The 24,407-nt window shown below is 49.2% G+C and overlaps 1 protein-coding gene across 2 annotated transcripts in view; it reads left to right on the forward strand.

Annotated features, from left to right (window-relative positions):
* The window catches only part of Rim (Rab3 interacting molecule), a 131,491-nt gene that overhangs the window by 76,354 nt on the left and 30,730 nt on the right, over positions 1-24,407 (forward strand). The window contains exons 2-6 of one of the 2 annotated variants that reach the window (XM_077661673.1): positions 5,684-6,032; positions 6,951-7,064; positions 7,534-7,704; positions 8,116-8,446; positions 16,923-17,155. In XM_077661673.1, coding sequence (XP_077517799.1) covers positions 5,684-6,032; positions 6,951-7,064; positions 7,534-7,704; positions 8,116-8,446; positions 16,923-17,155 — 1,198 coding nt within the window. Of the gene's footprint in view, positions 1-5,683; positions 6,033-6,950; positions 7,065-7,533; positions 7,705-8,115; positions 8,447-13,645; positions 13,720-16,922; positions 17,156-24,407 lie in introns of both variants that reach the window. The other variant, XM_077661674.1, reaches the window with a different exon arrangement.

The following is a 24,407-nucleotide window of genomic DNA, read 5'->3' on the forward strand; positions in this document are numbered from 1 at the left end:
GGGGGGGGGGGGGGGCATGCATACTCGTCAGACTCCGCCGCGTACATGGTGTACGCTGTGTACGTCCAGCCGCACCCGGACGTAGAGGGCTTACTGTTCCGTCCAGGAGGCATTTGTTCTCGCAGCGCGCATAGCGTAGCATAGCAACATCGCTTGAGTCTCGCGTTTCGAAAGCGTCGAGACGGTCGCGTCTTGCGCTGTGCCGCGACAGTTTGATAGTTGGAGTCTATAAAGAGCTCTCTACGCTGTGTATTCGTTGGATGTTTCCACCATCGTTTTTCGTGTCTGTTTATTTGTTGTCCTCGCTTACTATAATGCTCGACACAATCTCCGGGCTGTGCAGGAGTGCTTGAGAGCGGGCATGCACGCTGTGTTCCTGTTCACTTTCGCGGAAATTGTGCGTTTTCTTTTTTAAATTTACTTCGAATAACGGTTCCCATCATTATCGCGCGAACCCGTTGCCCTTTCTTCTTTCAACGGTCCCCTTTCCTTATGCCTCATTTTACGCTACTCCTGCTCGTAAATATCGCCAGCTCTCCCTCCGCTTCTTGCAGCTGTTTTCTTGGGGCTCTGAAGATGGGGATTCTTAGCCAAGAATGCGCCGTATTTCTTTTCTTTTTTTTTTTTTTTGCGGACGCTTTCTTCTGCGCCTGGGACAACATGAGTGCTCGTGCAAAACGGCCGTCTCCGCCTTCGGCGACAGCTCAAGGTCAGCTGAGAGCGCAATTAACAAAAGTACATGGTGGGCTCGGGCTCGTTGAGGATGGAGCGAGGGGTTCCAATTCGCGGGGGCCATGGTGCCACGTGGGCGTAAGATGCGGCGTGTAGAGGCACTGCGGGACGCGCGCAAGAAAAGACGCCGGGCGATCGTTGCGCTCGTCTCGGCTATTGTTCGTTTTGTCCTCTCGCTCTGTACGTCTACCGAGAGCATCTCGCGCCGTCTCTACAACGCTGCATTGTGCGGAGACCGCCGTCCACTGGGGCCGGGTTTGGCGGAAAGTAACGCGTTGGTCTAGACTGGTGGGGCAACGCGGAGGTGGACCCCAGTGACTCCGCACTCCTTCCGCTTCCTTATGGCGTGGAGGAAGCGATGAAAATGAGAGGAGGTAGGAGCTGAAACAAACAATTGGCGTCGAATTGGAGAGTGGCCCCCTGTAAGGGTAAAGGAAGTGTCTGACGACACTGCTGGTGGGAGATTTCTTTAGTGACTGTGCGGGGTGTTTCGCTATTGAGATGCCGCCACGGTTGAAATATATCGACCAGAATGTGTTGTAGAAACCACTGGGATGGTTATCTATGGAGTGGGAGAGCATTCGTCATGACGCTCACGACGCAACTCACCATGAACACAAGCACGTAATTGGTTGATTTTGAGTAAGCTTGGCTCATGCGTTCTCTCGACGTTGTTGTGGCGGCTTCACGGGTGCTTCGTCGTCGGGCGGAATTCCGCATCTGTGTAGGTGTTTTCTTTCGAGGACCCCGCCTCGTCTGACACAACTCGTCAAGATAAGCGAGCGAGCGCCGGCTAGCCGGGGATCCGACCGGCCACATCCTTTACAAAAATTGCCTATAGACAGTCTATAGACTTCTTATAGACTCTATTGCCTTCCTATAGATATTTCTTTTTTTCTATTCATAGTCGATAGACTGTCTATGGACAAAAGTCTACTAAAAGTATATGGCCATAAATCTATATATTGTCTATTGGCTGTCTATAGCAACTGTATTGCCTATAGACTGTTCTCTAAGGTTTGTCTATAGAGAGTCTATAAACTTTATAGACAGAAGTATATGGACAGTCTACAGACTGTCTAAAAAAATTTTGTAAGGGATGTGCGCATGCGTGGCGTTGCGCTGACTGGCCGCGCGCAGGCGCGGCGAGCGCTCGGCACTTGGCGAGTGAGCGCCCTTACATGAGATGGATGCATGCAACGCGAAATTCGGGCGAGGTAACTAAAGAATGATTCGTATTAACCCTTTAAGGCGCTTTGTACGCAGTTGTGTACAAAAAGAATTCGCAAGGTTTTCTAAGCGCGTGCTACACCTTTGCTTCAGGTGAATTTATCATCGTCCATCATTTTTATGGAGAGAGATTTTGCCACCTTTAATAACATCCGTATTTCTTTCTCAATCTCCATCGTAATATGCGTCTTCGAAATAGAAAGGTATTCCACAGTCTCTTGGCTGTGTATTTTACTAATCCTGGCGTTTAGGGGTTAGCATTTTCAACCATTGTTAGAACGTACGAAATTATCACATTCTGGCAAAAAGTTACTCGTTGGCATTTTGCGCTGGAAGACTGACAAAATGCCTTTAATGGGGCTTGATTATATTATTTGGGCATAGAAATATGTTTTTCGATGGAAACAAGAAACTGTCATCTGTGCGGATTAAAACGGCGTTTTGGTGTTCACGCATGATCACCCAGAGCTGCATCTGACGAAAACGTAGCAATGTCGATCAAAATAGTGATCAAACCCCAAATCTTTCCCAGCTTCCCCATCTCCTTTACCCACATCCTCATCTCGCTATATACTAGTTTGTGCGTTCGTGATCGAAAATCCTGTTTTTCTGGTTATTTGTTTAGGCATGTCACGGCTAGTTTCGGACTCCTATATAGGTGCTTTCATTTCGCTCATATTTACAGCAGTCATGTACGATCTCAATGTTCCAGATGTGGGTCATCTGGCAACGATCGCTGCCAAAATTTTTATACATTCAGACTCATTCATTCATTCATTCATTCATTCATTCATTCATTCATTCATTCATTCATTCAGTATCGACGACGACGATGATGTGCTATCGGCGAGCGCTCGCCAATGGTTGGAGCTGGACCGACCACAGACTGTCAGTAAAAGCCGTTGAGTGTTTTGTGCTTGTGCCAATAAACTCCGTTGCAATTATTAATTCATTCATTCATCACTGGTGCACACTGAGGAGACCGGGGGAGGTTGTATTTCTCTCGCAGGCAGCTCACTTGGCACCTCATTTGGCGATTAATGACGGTGGCGATTTTTACTGGGCTGTAACATGTAAATCCATCTCAACCGCCTTTCGTGTTGGAGCCTGCGGTCTAGACTGTTGTCAGTAATGCTGGTTTGCTTGTTTGACTCGTTCAAAGCCTCACTTTGCTAAATAGCTCCTATACCGACCATTTTTATTGGTGACAATGAACCTAGCGACGACAAGCAGTCAGCGCTTTCCCTTTTAAGCCGCGCTTACTTTGTGTATACAGTCGGCATAAAACATTTATGGAATGCACCGTTAGCTAAAAACAATTTCATCACAGTATTCGCACGCAGTCTGGGATAGCGTTATTAGGAATTCGGGACCGCTGCTAAGTCTTGTGGCCCATGCCGCTTCAATGCCAGAGGTCGCGCTTTTTGGTATAACTAATGGTACAGATAACAAGCTGTTTTTTTCCACAGGATTTAGATTTAAGAGCATCTAGCCTAACTGTATTCCAAAACTATTCAGTTCTTGAACAACGGGCGTTTAATGACAGCGACGAAAATTGAGCCGTTCTGGGTGACAAGAACCGCAGTTTTTAAAGAATGTATAGCGGCTCCAATAGCTTTTTTCCAACGGCTTCGGGTAGAACAAGAACAGGACTTTCCATTATTCTGCGTCGTGCTTGTCGAGACAAAAGAGAAAATTGTCCAAAATTGATATTTTCACATCACAGCTACTCGATCTCACGCTGCAAGGCTGTAAGGGAAATCGTCGACATGCACATGTATACGTCGCGTCGTAGCCGATTCGCCGAACGCTACACCCGACATAAAGTAAGGTTCTCAGATTGGAATTTCGGTACCGCCGCGTATTTTTTTTATATAGAAAAAATACGGCCTTTAGTTTCTTGCTATGCAACACGTAGTGGCGAAATTAGTAAACTGCACCGCTGTCCGGAACTCCTGGCAACAACTGGCAATTACATAATGCACCATTAAATCACAAGCAGTGTGCTCCTCATCCAAAGAAATTAATTTTTTTTTTCGCCGAGCTTTCCGTTTCACAAACTCATTGCTCATTATTACTTATTATAGAGTTCCTTCGCTGCGACACAACAAATCGTCTTTCTAAATACCGAATGAAAGTACAGTCGACACTCGTTAATTGAAACTTGAATAGAGCCGAAACATAATTCGATTTATGTGGAGTTCCGATTAACGGGCACACTTTTTACTTGTTTTGATGTTGATGGGACCAAAGCGTCGATTCGTGTAAACCGGCTGTTAGGATTAAGTAAGTTTGATTAGCAAGAGCGCATTGTATGTTCAAAGAGCATATCCAGACCTGAACTCCACTGCGTAGCCAGAAGTGATGCTCCACGTGGCCTAAGATGACGTCACAAACATTATTGCAAAAATGCTTGTTCTTTGGTTCAATGTCCGACGGGGTGAAAAAGCCGGCTTGAGAATGCTGTATTCGTTTGTATCAGGTATACTTTGCTGTATGTAACACAAATTAATCTAGGACAGGTATGCAGTATTCTCGTACAAGTCGCCTGCACTAATGCCGTTTTGTATTCCAAATGGCAGCTGTGATTGTGTGAGGAATGATCAAGGCGCGTATGTACCCGACAAGCAATTGTAATTAATAAAAAAACAATAAAAATTAGCATTTTACTAACAATTTTATTGCTGCAACCTGTCATTTATAATTTGCTTGTGAAGGTATTACTCTTAATAAATGATTTTGGCGCGTTCCCAAAAATAACGTACTTTATTTTAATGGATGAAAACTATCCCAGAATAGAAATCGAATAATTAAGTGCGTTGCTGGAATACTGCTATGTTTATGCGGTTTTCAGTTAGAAAGGCAGCACCAATTTTAGCCGCCCCCCCCCCGCCTTCCCCCCTCGATAATTATAATATTCTCGAAAAAGGACGCATGGTAAAGGGCTCTGTTATGACGCACAGCTGGTGTGTTTTGATGTCCCTTGAACATTTTTTTTTTCTTGCTGCTGCTGTCTTTTTTTACGAGTTTCTGTTTTTCATCGTGGTAGTCTTTGATCCCACATTACTTTTGTGTATGCCATCGCCCTGTTGTGCATATCAAGGGGTGAGCACCTGGAAATATGATACTTTCATTGCGTACGTGTTATCCTGAGTGAACATAAATACTATACACCTATTTTGACCTTTGTTTCTATTTTATTTGATTTCCTATCGCGTGGAGTTATTTCTACAGTCTAATTAAGGTTTCTTTATTAATTTTCCGGTGCCATGTGGTTTGTTTTCCGAATCCTTTCTTCTTTATGTGTATTTCTTTCTCGGAGATATCTCAGTCTGCAAATGCGCCCAGTGAAGGAACAAATTGACTTGCTTTGATTTGTGGAAACTGATCTAATGGGCTGTGGAGTGCATAGCCACAGGCTCCATATTGACGGTGCATTAGGTTTATTTAATTTTTAGTTTACACAATCCTGCAGACCTTTCTTTGGGTCCAAGTAGAGGTTAATTCGCAGAAAAAGAGGATCGGTGCAATTTTTCAATATAAAATTTCTCGCTCAATGCGAAGGGTTCCAATTCCTTTTTAATAAGCTCCTGACTCGAGAAGAAAGGATCCAAGTACACGTTGTAAAGAGCGAACAAAGCATTCGCGAATTGAAGCGGCAACCGAACATCCCAGAGGAGGGGTTCGGATGCTGACCGGTGATGTCGATGTCGCTTCGCAGGAAGAAGCAGGACGAGGTGCAGCTGCTCGAGACGGCCATCGGTCAGCGCAGCGCCGAGCAGCGCAAGCTGGGCGCCGAGCTCGAGGCCACCTGCCAGATCTGCCTCAAGACCAAGTTCGCCGACGGCATCGGCCACATCTGCAACTACTGCAGCATCCGCTGCTGCGCGCGCTGCGGCGGCAAGGTGACGCTGCGCTCTTCCAAGGTCATCTGGGTGTGCATCCTGTGCCGCAAAAAGCAGGAGCTGCTCATCAAAACCGGCCAGTGGATCCACGGCGGCTCGCAGCTCGTGCCGCCGCCGGGCGTCGCCGCCAGGGGCCGCCTGGAGCGAGCCCACTCTGCCGAAAAGGTGCGCACTTTCTCTAGCGCGGTTGAAAACAAATGTACTGGGCTCGCCAAACTATTGACGGGATAGCATTAAAGGTCCCGTTACCCAGAAAATTCAGCTAGAGTGGCTCAGGTGGCCACCCGCCGCAGAAGCAACCTAGGCGGGACATATAGGTCACGTGACCTTTCGCGACAGCGCAACCTGCCCACCTGATTGTGAGCAAACCCAACACCGTGGCAGGTGGCTGTTAAGTTAATGACTGATCGCGAGATACTGCACGGCAAGAGCAACCTGGGTCGCACAGCCCCCACCGGTGGCAGCACCTGCCATCTCAGGGCAGTGGAGCATCCCTTAACGGCTGCAGCATTGCGGAAGGAGTTGCATGGGGACTCCCAGGGATATATGAATGTAAAGTCGAGAATGACCAATTCCGCATATATGGGTATTAACCCATTAACGCTATTGCGCCAGATCCTTAAGGCGGAGCATAAGTGTACCGTCTAATTTTTTATTTGTTTTTCGGTGGCTACCAACATCCAAAGGGCTAGTGCAGTGGTGCATGCGGTTATTAATAGAGATGTGAAGAAATGAACTGATAAAACAAGAAGATAATTATAAATGGTTGAGTGTTGAGTACTGATGGCCGGTGCAAATCTCGCTTGAATGGGGCGAAGTCACGACGAAATATGCCAAGATCACATGCCATCACAGAGTTGTATAGACACATTATTCGCTCTATCCAAGAGGTGTGGGGACATTTTTCGCCGCCAGGTTTAAATCCTCACAATCTCCTGAGGAGTTTGTAGGAGCAGTAGGCGATGTAAAACGCAGCTATGCCGGAGAGAATGCAAGGGAAATCGCTGCCTATTTCTTAGCTTCAATGTGAGTCCGTTGTTCTAGAGGCACTCACCCGACTTGTACCACTCACTGTGCCCGCAGGACAACTACACTGGCCACCCGACGCCCATGCCTATGGGCCTGGTGCGGGGAGGAAGCCTACAGCGGTTAGGAAACCTCGGAGGCCGGGAGCTGCGGCGGCAGTACTCTTCGCAGGTGAGTGTCACTTCTTAGGCCTGCGTGTCGACGGCAGTGTTTCTCTAATCGGGATTTCTAGGCGATTTACGCGGGATCGGTGCCCCCCTCCCCCCTTAAGTTCCCTCGTACACATTACCTGACGAATGCTTGTTGTTTCGTATATCCGCTATCGCGAGGACTAAACTATTGGCCCACATGAGCATCCGCATACCTCACGTACACTTCAGGGTTCTTCTGCGAACGTGGTCCTTCTGGAGGCGCAAAAACACGCCAAGACGGCTCCAATATGCAGCGAAGCACCATGAAAGGCACGCGCACTAAAATGGCCGTTTATTTTCGTCGGCTGTGCGTTGGGTTCTCAATCTGTCGTCAACCACGTGAACCCTCCAGTGCGAAGAAAAATGCCGCAGAGAAGATATCTTGTTCGCCTGTCTCTGGTCCGTGTCACGGGTTGCTACACTTGCGCCGCCCGTGTGTGTGTGCGCAGGAACCGTGTCCCGGAGGCGACAGACGCCTGTCTGGCTGTGACCCGCACATGCGCTCGTCGCGGGAGCCCTCGCCCGAGCGCCGCTGGCCGCCCCGGCTCCAGCCGCAACCGGGGCAGCCCTTCACCCCGCACCACATGCAGCAGCAGCAGCTGCAGGGACCCTCCATGCAGGCAAGTCCTACTCACCTCTGTCTTGAACACCTCGGGCGTTGACGTGGGAACGATGTGGCCCGAGAGACTTCTCCTTATACTACTCTGCGTTTCTGCGCGGCCTACGTTTTGTCCTGCGCCGGTATATTCTTTCCAACTACTGTCATCTGCCGTCGGGACCGGCTGAAGCGGTCTCTCACTGTGTGCCCATGGTTTGTGATGTGCCCTCTTATCGGCCGTACGTTGTCCCTTTCAAGACACCGAATGGGACGAGCAAGAGACCGCTTTGACGCCCCGAGTTCCTCCCTTCAGGGTGACGGCCTGTGACGCTCCGCGTGTCAGAGGGCTGTGACGTCAGAAGACCGAGCCCAACAGTGCAGGTCACTCATTCGACACCCACTGTCATCCCTTGTGATCTGTCCCGTGTTCCAGGGGGCCCTGATGCAGCAGCAACCTCCGGCCCTGCAGACTCCGCAGGTGGGCCACCCACTCCACGCGGGCGGTTCGTCTGCCGTCGGCCTCCAGCAGCAGCAGCCGCAGCAGCAGCAGCAGGCACAGCAGCGGCGCAAGGTGGACTCCGTGGTGCGCAACGACTCGCTGAGCTCGGACCAGTCTGAGTGCGTGCGGCCGCCTCCGCCCAAGCCGCACCGGCACAAGCGCGGACGCAAGATGCGCCAGCGCTCGCTCAGCTCCTCGGACGACGAGGCCCGCTCCACGCCGGACTGCTCCAGCTGCGAGGAGAGCGAGAGCGTCAGCGAAAAAGGTCACACCGCCCTTTCTCTGTCCCCCCTCTGGGCTGCTGCGAACCGGCTCCACACAGCCCAATGTGGCGACGCCCAGGGAGTCCTGGCGTCTTCGCGTTTGTAACGAGCTATCGCGTTTTCTCGACCACAGAGAATGTCATTCATAATCGAACTCATTGCCCCCTTGGTAAAGAGGGTTACCTAAGGATTTCAAGGTAGACAAGAAGATAAGGTCCCAAAAACACCCTCTCTTCTGCAGGGGCTTATCTTTCCCTTCTCTTATCTATAGTCCTGTCTACATGAACCCGATAGAGTCGAGTAGAGTTTGCTTGTCGGGTAAAAAACCATTTGCCGGGTTCATGTAAACGCTGTCGGGTCGAGTAAAATAAGCGGCAGAGCGAGTCGAGTTAACTCGCCTGCAGGGGATAGGTTAACTCGCCCGACCCGCCTTTACAAATACCATGTGATTCGAATGTGTCATCACTCAGCGTGGCGCACGAAAAGGGGGAGACCGGTCTTTATCGTCGCGATGTGGCTGGTGGGCTACACCGCTGTTCATTGTTCGGGCTAGGGGTATGGAGGGGTGAAGGGAGGAAGTTGGCGCGACGGTGCGGGGTCAGTCTATCTTGTTCAGCAGAATATTCGAAGAAAGTTTAGTATGAGCAGAGTCCCTGCATGGGGTAGCCCACTCCTACCATCACACGCCGCGGCGATACTTACGCGCTTGAACAGAGTTCATGTAGACACCAATCGTGGCGAGTCAGAGGCGAGTCACCTAGCCCGACGCTGGCTCTACCCGGTCCTGTCGGGTTCATGTAAACAGGGCTTATGTAGTGCCAGACGGTGATCTCCATGTTGATTCGGACTGCAACGAGTCTTTACAAAACGTGGTGCGAAAGTTCCTGGGCAACGGCTAGTAGGCGATTACGAAGTTTGGGCCAGGTATTCTAAAAAGAGGAAGTGTGCTTACCTTCAGGGTTGCAATTGAGGCATTAGCCTGAAACTTTAGAAATATCTCTAAGTTCAAAGAGCGCAGAGCTACTCCACGTAGACTTGCCAATCAGGTTCCACGGAAGCTGGCAGAGGTGCTCCCCGACGCAGAAACTTAACTCCTTAACAGCACACCCATTAATATTGTCTGCAGATTCGTGATGAATGTCTGGGCGCTATCGGAAAGTGGTTGTACTTAGTCCGATGTGACTCCATCTTTCTGGAGCACTCAAGTGGCAATAACGCATCATCAGTACGCGCTGTTCTTAGTGTCGTACCACTGTTCTCATGGTACGCTGGCAGTTTTTTTTTTTTTTGAAAATTATATCTTGCGAATTCTGTACTCGCACTAACGGTCTACAACCGAAATGCCTGAAGCCCAAAGCAAAATACTTGAAGCGCTTTTTTGTCACGTTTTCTGAGCACAGCGCGTGCAGCTGTACAAATTGTCATCTTGGTTATTTTGTGCAAGTTGAAGTATCCCAAAGCAAAAAGAGGAAATTAAAAAACAATGACAATCCTATCTCTTGATGGCATGCGCTGGAGGCGAAAATATCGGTCGGAATGCTGGCAACCATTGTGGTAAAGTTTTCGAAAGACGGAGCAGGAATTCATTACGCAGTTGGCTTGCTACAAAATACCCCGACTGCTTCTTTGTCAGCCTCCGTGCGTTATAGTTTACACTGGTGTGCGGCGTGGCTTTACAACAAGCAAGGAATAATTCCTCACTCTGCCAGCAGTGTTTATGCAGCTGCCTCCTGTCACAAAGTGAGCTCAGCCGGATAAGACAAACGTTCGCATCATTAGCAGCATTTACCGCATTTCGTGACAAACGGTCTTTCTATAGGGCTTTGTTATCACACTGGACTGTAAGCGTGCTTATCGAGCCAGCGCTCTTTCTACGCGCCATGCCCAAGGTTTCGTTCCGTTTTGTATCACGTCTTTCGCCTTTCTTCCTTTTTTTTTTGCCTCGCCACCCTTTCGAGCCTTGAAAACAAAGTACAACAACAAAAAAGAAACTGCCCACTATCGCGAACGCTGTCTTCTCCTCACTCGCTCTCGGAATCCGACCTCCCTCCTCTTTCTTTCGTTTTCTTTCACTCCCTCTGCTTTGCTCCTTCGCCCATTGAACTGTAGAGGGAGTTGCTTCCTTCTTCGCCTTCTCTTGCCTCTTTTTAGGCTCGTCACTCGTTCCCCCTTTAACCGGGTGCACCTCTGCTCATCGTCTTCCACCCCCGAACATGCATCCGCCTTTTAGTGCTCCTACTTTTTTTCTATCTCTCTCTCCCTCTCTCTCTCTCTCTCTCCGTGTTTTATGATTGTGACTCTCGCGTACTTGGTGTTCCGTTGCAAGCTTCATCGTGAGGAATGTTTTTTTTTTCGTTCTCGTTCTATTTCGACTCCTCGCCCTATCGTTACGTTGTCGCGTTTCCTTGAATTGTATTCTTTCTTTTTCTTGCTTTCTATTTCGCTCACTCTTATTCCGCCACTTTCTAGTTCGCTCTTTTTTTTTGTAGAGGTGTTTTGACGCCCACAGCGTGTGTACCGTCTTTCTCTTTCTAGTCGCCGTGTTCATTTTTGTTTTTGTTTTTGTTTTCCTCGGCTTTTTTGGTGCGCCGATATACGCGCAATTCTACGGCACTCTTCTCCCTCTTAGGCTCCGGCAGGAACAACTACCTCTTTCCCATCCTCTCCTCTGCCTTCAGTTTTTTTTCTTCCCGCCACCTTCCCTTTCGCCCACTTTAATATTAGCACCGCACCGCTGCTGGCTGCGATCAATAGCACCAAGAAGAGAGGACGCAGGAACGCGCGCTCACACCGCCGCCGCCCGGCTCGATGGGGAAGCGGCGGCGGGATGCGGAGAGGAACGCGAGGGAGTAAGCGGGAATCGGGGAGGAGGGAGAGGGAACAAGGAACGGGGATGCGACGGAGCTGCTCCGGGACTCGGTGCAGCAGGCGCGCGCGGGGCTATTTTTAGCTCCCGGGTGCGTCTGGCATCAAGGGCGGCCGCCGCCGCCGCCGCTTGCGCCGTCGTCGAAAACGAGCCTGACCCGCTCTCTCTCTTCCCTTCCCCCTATCCTCCCGTCGCCGCCCCCTCTGTGCGTTTCCCGTTTCTCCCGCCGTGTTGTATGTACCCTTTGTTTCATCCGTCGCCGCTGCTACCACCACCACCACCACCACTGCTGCTGCTGCCGTGTGCAGCGTCCTCCATTTTGTGTCCTCCTCCACCTCCTACTCCTCTTTTCTTCCAGATGGACGGTCGTTGTTCCGCTGATATTTTTTTTTTGCGTGTGTTTCGCTTTTGAAAGAAATATATGGAGAGGAGTGCAAACATGTTTTTCAAAATGTGCGCTGCGTTTTTTCGCGCGTAATAAGGCGCGCACCGCGTGCGCTTGTGTTGTTTCGAGGAGCGTTGAGCAATCCACGCCCTGCTGCCTCTGCCCCCCTCCTTCCGACCCGGAGCATGTAACCCGGCGGCGCGGCCTGCGTAAACGGATGTCGTGCGCAGTAGTTTCGAGGGCTGGCTGCGATAAAAAGGAGGCAGCGGTATGGTTGCGTTTCACCCACGGCTCGGCCGTGTAGTAGAGGGCTTCGTCGTTTGGACAGCGCTCGTAAGATGCGCACGCTGGAGCCGAAGAAGTGAACATTAGAAAAGCGAGGCTTGGTGGCGGTGGTCAAGAGCCCGGGTAGATAGGTACGGAGTAGATTGGCAAAACGGCTGGGTGGTCGGGTTGCTGGCCCATGCCACTATGGCTGTCGCCTTCCTGGGGCCCGTTATTATGTCTGCTACGCCTCGACGCTTTGTCGCCAAGCCCAGTTCCAGCGCAGAGTTCCTGCTTCTTGACGCACCACGTGAAAGTTTTCGAAATAGCGGAGTGTAACGTGAAACGCACCTATACTTTCCCTTGTGGTCGCCACGAAAGCTGCCCAATCGGGAGCCGATTTAGCTCATACTGATTGTGCATAAGCGTTCGGTGGGTCCCTGCTATCTGGGGTTCACTATCCAGAATTCCAGCAGTTGCCTGTGCGTACGTTTCAGAGTAGGGGATAGTCTTGAAAGAAACAAGAAAATGGTCAGATGGAAGGCAAGCCCATATTACGAGCACGGTTCCACGTGCTCGTCTTCTGGCAAGGGCACAGTCATCGAAGCTTTGATCAGGATGTCTCTGCTGTTGTAAGCGCGACTGGAGCATTCGATTTGTAATAAAAGAACTGCTAGCGAGATGTTCATTGGTCATAACAAGAATTTCCCGCACAATCGATATAACGAAAGGAAGACTGGCATAGCAGCATCCCGAGCTCTTGAATTCCAGATAACGATTTTCAGCTACCCCTAATGTTGTTTCCATACTTTTGTTACTGCACAAAACTGTGCTCATCTCTGTCATTTCCCTTACTAATGATTGCGTTCGGCTGGCTTCGAGCACATTCGTACCCTCTTTAGCCAGCACTAACCGAATGACTCTTCAGAAGGGTTGCACGAACGCCTCCCTACATCCTGCTAGACATTAGACTACCTCTGAAATAAGTAAGAACAGGAAGCTGGGTCATTTTTGTGCCTCGAGGACCACCGTATGTTTATGTCACAACGATATAACGCGAGAAATCGCCGGCCACGCCAATCAATTGCCATTTTATTTTTTTCTTCACCCAACGCGTGCTCCATGTTTTTTGCGGGGCGTATCATCAGAACAGTCTTAGTTCGCCCAAGATGACGATCAAAAGAGGTATCGCAGCAATGCTTTTTTAACCCTTCCTTTATCCCCAGCTGTTATGCGGCATTATATCTGTTAAATTAGCGACATGCACACGTCGTCCTCGAAGGACTCGAAGGGAAAGAATACAGGCAGTCTGTCGAGCACCAGATGTATAAGCGAGACGAAATAACTAAAAGACCCCAGTGGCTACCCACACTTCACTGGCGGCAGCGGCATCACGCCGTAATGCGGTCTTGGCAACGATCTGCGCTAGCGAGGTCACTTTTTCTTATTTATTTTTCCTCGCTCGTCTTGCTCTTCTAACACATGCTGCAGTATAGGCTGCCTCCCCCTTGCAGCTCCTGGCTACTAGCGGTCACTTGAGAACGCAGCTGCGTAGCTGCAGGGAGGAGGGGTGCTGTGGCGGCAAGGCGAAGCCGAAGCAGAGCGTGCTGCAGTTCTGCGCTGACCGCGAACGTCTCGTTGTTTTCTCTCGCCCTCCCTCTCTCTCTCTCCCACACGCTCACACAGGCGAGGCCGACGTATTCAATCGCACGTGGAAGCAGCAGGAAATACTCGATGCCAAAATGAAAAAATTCCTTTCGGTGAGCCATTCTTCCCGGCCCGGACCCAACCTCTCTACGGAGCAGGCCCAGGCCTACACTCCCGCATCTTCCCGCCCTTTTTATTTTTTTGTTTCTTTCACTCATTCACTCGCCAGCCAGTCGTCGTCATCGTCGTCTCTCGCTTTGTGCCCCTATACGTCTCCACTCTTTGCCGTTGTATACCGAGCTCTGCGTGGCTCACACACTTAGCGCTTGCGATGTCTTCGCTCGTAGCCTTTTCTTTCTGTTCCTGCTCACTCTCTCTTTCTCTCTCTCTCTTTCTCTATCGTTTCTTCCGTGCACTCATGGCTCCTTTCCTCATGGTCGTATGTGTGTGTGCTCCCTCTTCTCTCCTGTCCCTCTCCTAAAGCCGTCACGTTCACGCTGCCCCCCCCCCCCCCCCCACTCTGGACGTCACTTTCTAGTGTTCCTCATTTATTTATTTACTCCGCCCCTGGTCACACCTAAAGCGACGTACGGCTCGTCGCATGTTGCGGTTGCCACGTTTTACCCTCCCCCTCCTCCTCCTTCTTCCGTCTCTCTCTTTCAACCGATGTGTGTGTGTGTGTTATCTTTGGCGATGCCTTTGTGCGTGCGTGCCCTATCTGATCGGTGTCTGCGTGCGTCATGCAATGCACGTTTCCATTGCTGTGTACTCTGCCCCTGCTCTCCCGGATCCTGCGTCTTCCGCTGTACTTTTTTTCGTTTCTTTGTTTCTTTCCCGACGTTCTCAGAGGCGATGCGGGATAGCCGTTAGGTTGGTAATGAACTTTCGCCGTTAGGGAGGTCGGCGCGGCCAGCTTTTGCGCGCTCGTGTTATCGGCCGCCAAGACGCGGTGGTATGTATCTTCTCACAACTTCCCATATGCCAGCTGCGCAAAGAAAAAACGCTGCTTCCAACGAGCTCCAGTGTCTGTTGCGCGTTTTCTAACATACGTGGTTGGTAAGGGACGCCTTCCCGCTTACGCGGAAACTGATTTGTACTGCTTATAACACTCTGTGAACAGCTGCTTATAATTACGGCTAACTTTCCCGATAAAGTTTTTTTTTTCTTTCTGACATTCCATGGTATCATGAAAGGGGCTCTACAACCTGCAGTCCCCTGAAGGCAAACAGCGAGATTATACGGAATAAAATTTTGAACGCGCCGTTGTTTCGCTGGAGGGTTTGCGGCTGCTGTGCTTTCTCCCTGTACAACAGTGTTTAGGGCAAATGTATTGCAAAGGTATTGCCAATATGTACAATCCCGTGTTGGTCTGTCTTTGCGACTATGACAGCCATATCCGCGTTGAAACCAAGTTTGGGGCCATCACACGCTGCATTCCTTTTTTGCCTTTTAATGCGGGAGCATTACTTGTCCCATTAGCACAAAAGCCGGCGTCCATCGCCGTCCATGGCACGAAACTTGTATGTCAGAACTCCGGTTCACGAGGTCACAACACATGTAAGCGGACATTTGCAGTCATGAATAACGAAACGTAGGGTATGAAAGTCATGACCCATGAATCATAACCATTGTGCAACGTAGATGACTAAGCACTTTACAAGTTTCTATAAAGTGTGCCATGCCTCCTGGTCATAGTCATGTTTCATAGTCATTCTGCAACGTAACATAGCTCGGCCCTTTAATGCTTCCACATTCCCATATGTAAGCACTCTTAAGTGTATATGCAGAATTTTTTATCATACGAATTTAGGTGTAGAGCTTAGGTTCAAGCAGCGTTTTAGCATCTTTAGATCATCAGTGGTCGCTACAGACTCGCCGGGATTTTGAGCGAAGCCTATTATGAGCTATTGGGCAAGCACAATTTCTTGCAATTGCTGCCAACTACTTAGTTGAGTTGTTGTTTGTGATTTTCTATACGAGAACTAAATCGGCGTAGCACGCCTGCTCCATGCTTCTTTTGTTTTCGTGTTCCAACTGCACAGTTTTGAAAGCCAAGTGCTGTAGTGAAAATTCGTACAAATGCCGGAACCGCAATCAGTGAATCTTAGCGAGAAAGAAAAATTTGACTGTATCCGCTGAATCCTCGATTTTTGTAGTTATCGCCAGAAAATCCATGATCTAAAGGAGCACAGTTAAGGGCAACAAATGTCTGCATCGCGCGCCCTAGACTCGTGGAGCTGGGCGCTTAATTTTGGCATTGTGGCATGTACGAAAGACTTTCGGCTTTCTGTTCATTCATTTTGTTTTTTACATGCGTGTTACGAGACGAGGTACCTCCAACTTTTCCCACCACAGAAAACCTGCGTTCTGTACAGGCATGTATCCTGAAGATAGCGCGAGTGTCCATCAGCAAACACACTGCGTGTCAGTGTCAAGTACAAAAGAGCGTTATAAAAAAAATTGAAGACACTCTGGCATGACACTGTGCATCAGACTGATGTACACCAACCATCGTTACCTTACAGAAGCAACGAACACCCCCCCTCCTCGTGAAACTTAATGCCTCCGAGTATCGGCGCTCAATTTCTGCGTTGTGATGACCGTATAATGTAGTATACAGTCCAGAAGCCACCAGAAGCTTCCGCATGTCCGGCTGTTGTGGGCACCCGTAGCAACCGCTTGCTGCCTACAGATGTCACAGCGCGAGCTCTAATTAAGCTTCAATTACCTCATCTCGGGAAGTTGATCTAATGTGTTTTGTAAGAATTCCCCAAAATGGAGTAGATTGAGTAACTACTCCCTTATTTATCCCGTCGCAAACCAATCGCGCATGCGTTTCTGTGCCTAGCCGGCGGGTGGAAGCAAGGAACATGTCCCTGGGGCAGTTGTCCGGTGGCTCCGCGCCAGGCCAGCAAAGAGCGAAGTTTACTAACATCTTTCACTTGTGCCTACATCCCTCAACGTAACCAGGTCTGTTTCTGCACATAACACAACGGTGTATACGTCCGCGTCTATCAGAGCATTCGCCGCACCCCTCATGATGCATCGAAGCCTGTTATTCTGGCACTTAAACACGCGCTCAGTTAAACATAAGCGAACACTAAAACTATTTGGACGCAAAATGGCATCCACAGCTCAGTGTTACCAGCACGACGAACCCATTAGCAGTAACCTCGAAGGTCTTCGAATGATTCGTGCCGGCCAACACCGACGCCGCCCTGGTGGCGGCGGACGCAAGCGAGCAGTGGCCTCTCTCTATCCCTCTCTGTGTATGTATCTGTGCCGCTCATGCTCACCTCCTGGACTCGGGATGCAGGTGACTGTGCGTATCCGTCGCGCGTGCCCGGTTCGGGCCTGGCGGCGAGCGTGCCTTACGCGTACGGCGCGGCGGCTCCCAAAGGCGGCTGTAGCGGTGCTCCCGCCGACCCGTGCCGCAAGAAAACGGTGCGCTTCAATCGGGACCACGGAGGCTGCAGGGACGCGCTCACCAAGGACTCGGGCATTGACACCAGTAGTAGCGCCACCCTGAACGAGGACTTGTGCCTCAAGGTATACTACACCCACGTACACACATGGAGACACCCACCTCTCTCTCTCCCCCCTCTCCAGCTGGCGTTTCAAAACTATAGCGCAAACTAGCTGCAGAAAAGGAGAAATGGCTCGACTGTGGCGAATGAGACAGACTCGGCTCTGTGGGGCACTCTGTACAGACGCTTCTAAAATCTGATCGGCTGGTGCCGTACGCTTTCGCTTGGGGAAGCTGTCGTAACAGAAAAAGACTTCGGAAGGAAGGTAGCTGGCGCATGATCGCTGATTCGCAAATGCTACACGCGGTAGAGCGATGTGCTGGATGCGCACGAATTTCGAGTGATGATGATGATGGTGATGATGACTGAAAACATTTCTTTTTTGTTCAATAAGAAGTTTGCCCCGTCCGGGAGGGGCCCCCAGTCCGGGGCTCTGATGTCAAGCAACCCGACGTGTCATACTGCTGAGACAAATTTTCGGCCTATAATTCGTGGCACTCACCTCAAGATTACGCCTGGATCTATATTCAGTGGCTTGATCAAAGAGATTTTGGCGATTTTGGGATAAACACAGCTTTCTCAGTGAACTGTGCTTTGCACTTGGCACCAGGGCCGCTGTCGTTGGTGGCTGCCTAAAAGCTTTGTTTTCCACCGCGCAGCTGCGGTCAGGTGGGTGTCAGCCATTTCTCGTCCCTGTCATTGAGAAGAAAGGAATCAAGCTTCCGTTTAGTGCTTCTAAACACGTGACACGTACAATGTTATATTCACAAGTTTCAAAGAAACACCGCTGGGAAGTAGCATTGGCCTCCTTTTTTTTCGTTTTTTTTTACTGTAAACTGAGGCAAGTGCAAGCGTCTACTAAGTAAGAAGTACAGCGGAAAACACAGGAGCATAATTACTGCATTCACAGAGCGCTGTGAATGGTTTCGTCGCGTTCCTTTTATAGCTGAAGCATGTGAACGAAAATGGCTGAGGTTTAACTCAGTTATACCCAATGAGACGAGAGAAATACCAGCCTCCATCGCTCCGCAGAGTCGAACCCCCAACGGCTCTGACTGAAGCGAGCTCGGCGAGGCGCGCGTTACATGCGGGTAATCACGTGGTCATGTCACGTGATACGGTGGAGGCTCAGCGCAGCGGCGAGGCGAGCGGCACGGCGCAGGCGGAGCTCGGCTCCAGCTGCGGCCAGTCACGTGGTATAACATTAGGAGTGGGCAGCCCGGCTCAAGGTCAAAGTGAAACCTTTTAATGATTATCAAACTTTTACGCTTCTTAATTGTGAGAGGCAGATGCGTGATATAAAAAAGATACACCGTGCCTCTGGTAGGGGTTAGCACTTAGCTACAGTGTACTTGCGCATCAATAATAATAATAATAATAATAATAATTGGTTTCGGGGGAAAGGAAATGGCGCAGTATTTCTCTCATATATCGTTGGACACCTGAGCCGCGCCGTAAGGGAAGGGACAAGGGAGGGAGTGAAGGAAGAAGGGAAGAAGTAGGTGCCGTAGTGGGGTGCTCCGGAATAATTTCGACCACCTGGGGATCTTTAACGTGCACCGACATCGCACAGCACACAGGCGTCTTAGCGTTTTTCCTCCATAAAAACCCAGCCGCCGCGGTCGGGTTCGAACCCGGGAACTCCGGATCAGTAGTCGAGCGCCCTAACCACTGAGCCACCGCGGCGGGTCATCTTGCGCATCAACGCAGAGACCGAGTAAATTTACCTCCCCCAGAAATTCGCTAAGACAGTTGTCAATTTAAGATGACTTCTGACAATCAGCGGTACAATCCGGTTCTGCCATTCAACCTTTCAGCAAACATCGACAGTGATTAGGTGCGATCCAGCAAATATCGCGAAAGCGACAGGCGTCGATGGCTTCCTGTTCTGGGCGCATTCTGAAAGAACCTGGGTGGGTGGGTGGGTGGGTGACACAGGTAGTCTGACGACAGGTGGCGGTTCTCGCCAAGATATAAGCGCCTGCGAGCGCCCACAGCGCCGGGTTTGTCGTTGCGAGCTAGTGGATGAATGATAAGTTCATGGTGTCTTCCACACAAGGCTTGTGTAGTCAACACTTGCCGTTTGAACTGCAGTAGCCCCTTGCGTAGCGCTTGAACTATAGCCTGAGAATAGTAAGCTTTCCAGTGTTGAGACAGACGCTGGACGTAGTGGTTTAGCTTTTGCAAAGGCATGACACAGCCTTTAGCAAGCCCAGCATGTGACAGTAGGAGCACAGAAGTTGCGTACGCCTTGCAGCTGTTGCACGCATTTTGGAAGCGAGCCTCTAGTCGGGGTAAGATTAAAGCGAGTCAGTTCAAGAACATTTCCTGGAACAAAACTCCGGTTTCCTAAGCCATCAAATCGCACAAACAAAACCAACTAGCACAGTGCTGCTACTTTAAGCTACTTTGTCCTCTTCGATTAACAGAAACCCGAACTCTTATAGATTTATGGAATTTTTTTATAGTTGTGCTGCATCCGTAAAATTTGACGAGAATGCTGGTTAGTGAGAAATGGTTGTAAAAAAATTATAAGGCCAAAATTACTTTTCAAGAAAAATTGAGATATGAAAGAAAATATGGATATGATTTTTAACCGCCTACAATCACGTTACGTGATTTCTCGAGGAACTCTGTAGCATCGTACCTACTAATATAAAGTATTTTGTGTAATAAGCACGTAAACCCTTGCAGTTTGTTAAGATGTGTTTTTCGAGTTGCTCCTCAAGTGCTTAAGATATGGCTTGCTCAGGCTGGTAAAAGAAGGGTGCCGTACGGCGCTAGGTCACGCACCCAGGGTAAAGCTAGTTCGATTCAGTTGTGAAACGATCGGCTCGCATCCTCGCAACGCTTTTGCTAGTACCGCTGTCACGCGCTTCTCTCAGCTGCACACCCGTCAATGCTACCAGTTGCTTGTGCGAACTGGCGGAGAGTATACTGCATCGAGATTTCTCTCCACGCGGTTGCAGAAGCTCCTTTCCTCCGGTTATGCGTGACATTTTGTTTCGATCCGACATCAGAGTAGTGCCCCTATAGCAAAGCATTCTTGGAGACGCTTCTCTGGGCAACGTACCTCGCAGCTTTCGACTAGGCTGTTGTGGAGTCTCCCATAAATGCTCCTATATGACTCCTATACACACTCCCTAGGCCTCCCATACAATTCCCATATAGCTCCTATACGACCTCCCGTAGCATCAGCCGGGCACGGACCATCGTTGAACAATTTTTTAACGAGCAGCGCTATAATCTACAGCAGTCACGGTGTAATGCCAACACGCGCAAACATGGCGCGGTGTCCAGGTGCGACTTTCTTTCGGATTCCTCTCGATCAACCTGTAGTTCGCTCGTTCTGACGCGCGAGTCAGGGTTAGTCGTTATTTAAATCTGCGTTTTAATGGGTTCCTGTAAAAAGGAGGCATCGATTGGCCAGCAATGCCGGTGATAATTCTGTCAACAAGGCCGCGCGCTACGCGTGTCTCGCGTAATTTGAGCCTACCCACGGAAACTGCATGACACCCGATGCGTCCTTCCGTTTTCGGGCCAAAAATACTACGACAGTTTTGCAACACGTGCCTGTTCGGCTAAATGCTACAAAAGGTTTATATATATATATATATATATATATATATATATATATATATATATATATATATATATATATATATATATATATATATATATATATATATATATATATATATATATATATACGTTCAAATTCTTCAGCGCAAAATCCGCGCCACATGAAGGCTATATATACGTTCCCTACGCATTCACGTGGCTATATTCAGTGTCGAGCGTCGCCCGCAAAGATTACTTGCGATCAGTCGAACACGTGCGCTTAATCTCGCGCGGATCTCCTCGCTATATATAATACAACGAACGGTGCCGTTCGAAGCCGCTGCACAAATCTCCTAAATATACCCTAAACATTTCCAGCTCCCGGTGAACGACAGGTCGAAGAGGGGGTTCGACCAGCCGAGACCTTGAGATCCATCCCACTGTTCTCCCATTTAGTTGCGCTTACTGTACAAACCGGAGCGTCACATCAAGCGAGCCATAGACTGCCGGAGCCTGCATTGCCCCCGGAATCCCTTCGCGCATGCTAAAACTCTGGCGTCCTTTCTTCTTTAGCCGCTAATTAGGGCCTGCCGGTGCGATTTCCTCCGACTGGGAGACAGAAAAGCGTTGCAACACACCGAGGCCCCCCGCTGTATCCCCTCCTCTCCCGCGCTGTTACTCGCTAAAATATTGAGGCTATCGGCGCTTCTTCGCGCCGTGGGTTCCTCTCTTCCCCACTCCCTTTCCCCCTCGCCATTCCGTCGACGGAGAGCCGCGGCTATTTCGAAACTGCTCTCGGCGAACAGGACCGCTCGCCGAGTCGAGCTGTCTATACTTAGCTACTATCGACGTGCGCCACCGTCGTGGCCTGCTCTTTGTTCGCCCCCAACTCTCCCTCCCCTTTACTCTCTCTCTCTCTCTCGCTCTCTTAGTCTTGGTGCCTTCTTAGTTTTCCTTAGATGCGCCAAATGAGGGCATTAGTGTACACGATACCACTTGAGGCCATTAGCTGGAGGAGGAAATGCAAGAAGAAGAAAAAAAGGAGAATATTAAGCACGAGAGGGCTCTTCAATATTTTATGACGAGTAGGTTCTCTCTGCTCTCTCAACACGTGTATAATTCCGTCTATTTTTTTCTTCCCCATTGTTCTCTATAAGCGCTCGCAGGTTTTGTTGGGTTTCATTCGCCAGTCACAGGGGGAAAAAAAAAGAAAAGCATTTTGAGATTTTATCAGAGCGTCTAAAACAGCTTATTAAAAAATCCTGCTAGTAAGGAAAAAGGTGGTGGTTTTCATTTAAAAAAAAACACGCTATAAAACAAGGCTGTCCAATCTTACATCAAGTCCGGTAGGCGTAATTGGGTTTTTTTATAATGTATAGGAACGTGGTTAATTAGAATAGCGTTTGCTAAGATTTTTTGAGATTATTTATAGCCTTAATTGGACTGATTTTACACACGTATATGGCTAATCGCAGCAAACTTAGCTTGTTATTTCTCTGTTTTGACTCGGAGATATTCCTTATTCCCTGTATTTTCTTAACACCACGACCTCGCGAATGCAAACAGGCATCCAAATAACGAACTCTACAAGAAGTGCCATGGTTGCAGTGACTTAAAAGTTTGCTACGTTCACTTGTCACGGAGAAACAAAATCCGTAATTACCGCACCGCACACGAGTGTCAAGAAACAAGAAAGAGTCAAACGCTAAAATTCGCGACGCGGGAAATACGTCAGGTGAGATTCCTATAGGAAAATGGGCGCCTGCGTTGCGAACGTAAGCGTTTCCGCCAATAACATGTGTCATTCAGACCCTCAGCGTAGTACATAACTTGAGCGAACCTTGTACTTCATATTGGGCGGGAGTTTAAACCTCGTGGTTTTCTGTTCTCACTCGTGCCAGCTCATAGCTGAGAGAAAGAGAGAGAGGGGGGTGGAGGGAGGTGGATGGAGCCGCTTGTTGGAAAGCAGAGATTTTCGTCAGCCGCGTTTGAAACGGCCAACATGACTGCTGTGCGCCGAAGGAGGTAATAGGGGACACAAAGATCCCAAGCACACAGAAAATTAAGAAAAGAAAAAGAAATATAAATAGAATGATAGTCCCGAATTTCCATTCTTACTACGGTTTGTATGTTTTTCGCGTATTTTTGTAGCCTTTATTGCCTTAAAATCGGAGATGCCCCCGTGCTGAGCTGCGCTCCAATTTTCAAGACAGTTTCGTTCACTGCAACTGCCACTTAGAAAGTAATTTTGCGCTAATGCAGCGCGAATAGATACTTAGCCGGTGCGTCAATCCAACTGGCCGCACCGCGCAGCTCGCAGGAATAGCTTAAATGTTGCGACAATCACATTACATCGAATGTACAGGCGAACGGCTTGCCCTGCCTGTTTAGAAATATTTGCGCGTGCGACACTGGCTGAACGTTACCACTGTTTTACAGTTGCGGGAAGAAGCTAAAACCTTTTATTACCCGTATGCACGCCGCTTGCTTGCTTCCCATCTCGAGCACCAATCACCGCATGCCTAGCGCACTCAGCTGCATACGCTTCTTAGTGTGGCGCGAAACTTCACCAGCTAGCTGCATGGCTGTCTTAACCGCTTATTTGCACGCCTTCGCTCGTTGGTGTAGCAGCACGCAGCATGTCCTGCTTAACTTCGTGCCCAATGCGTATGTTGACGATGTGGATTTTGTGTCACTGTATGATATTTTTTTTTAATGCGAGAGCATTAAAAGTCTCTTCGGGAGAAAAATTCGTGGTCGGTCATAAAATTGCCCCATTGGCGGAAGCGAAGTGACGTCACCATCCGGATGATTTCCATTGGCTGAGGGAAAGTTACGTCACCAACCGGATAATTCTCATTGACTGAGAAGCGATATCACCAACCAGATAATTCCTATTGACTGAGGGGACCTGACGTCACCAGAGCGGATAACTCCACCTGGCCGGAGACAAGTGACGTCGCCAGACCGGAATTGTCATCACTTCCTCTAAAGGCATCAACAGCTTCTAATGCTGCCGCATTGTCAACACATAAGGCGATTAAGTGTCCTTGTGAATTTTTTTTTATTTTTATGGAGCGGCAGTTTCTGAGCTTGAAGTTCGCAGAATGGGGCTTCAAGGCTGCAGAAGCATGCCTTGAAATCTTTGCAATGTTTGTGCCTTGTGAAAATCTGCGTCTTGTGGTCACAAGTGTTAAATGTGTTTGGGTAGCTGGGGTAAGTGATGAAAAATGCAGTAATGTGTTAAGTATCCTTGAGTAAAAATGTGGTTACAGCACTTTGGAAAAGACCGTGTTTCTTAAACATCGCTCGTCGCGCTTGCGCGAAATTCCTTCCCCAATTGCCTTCATCCTTGCTGATACCGAAAGCTCTATCAGACACTAAGGCATAACCTACCCACCAGTCTATGTGCTACCTGCTACAAGAGCGAAAACTATCGGCCTTCGCTATGATTTCAAAACGCGCTGCGCTTTCAAAACGCGTGTCGACCCACTGAGGAGCTCATCAGATGGTAAACGCTCTCGGTGTTTACTACAGTGTTACCACAGTGGTGAGGTGTAAGGTCATTTAGAACAAAGTTTTTTGACAGCCAATAGTATGTCTTCACGCCTCACAGTACTGTTTTCAGGTCTCACGTAATAGCCAATAGTCATGTTTCCACATACGCCGGAAACTGCCGATATTCATATTAAGCCACGAGCTTAAGCGCCGGG

The sequence above is a fragment of the Amblyomma americanum genome, chromosome 4, assembly GCF_052857255.1.
Source record: "Amblyomma americanum isolate KBUSLIRL-KWMA chromosome 4, ASM5285725v1, whole genome shotgun sequence".
Taxonomy (NCBI): Eukaryota; Metazoa; Arthropoda; class Arachnida; order Ixodida; family Ixodidae; genus Amblyomma; species Amblyomma americanum.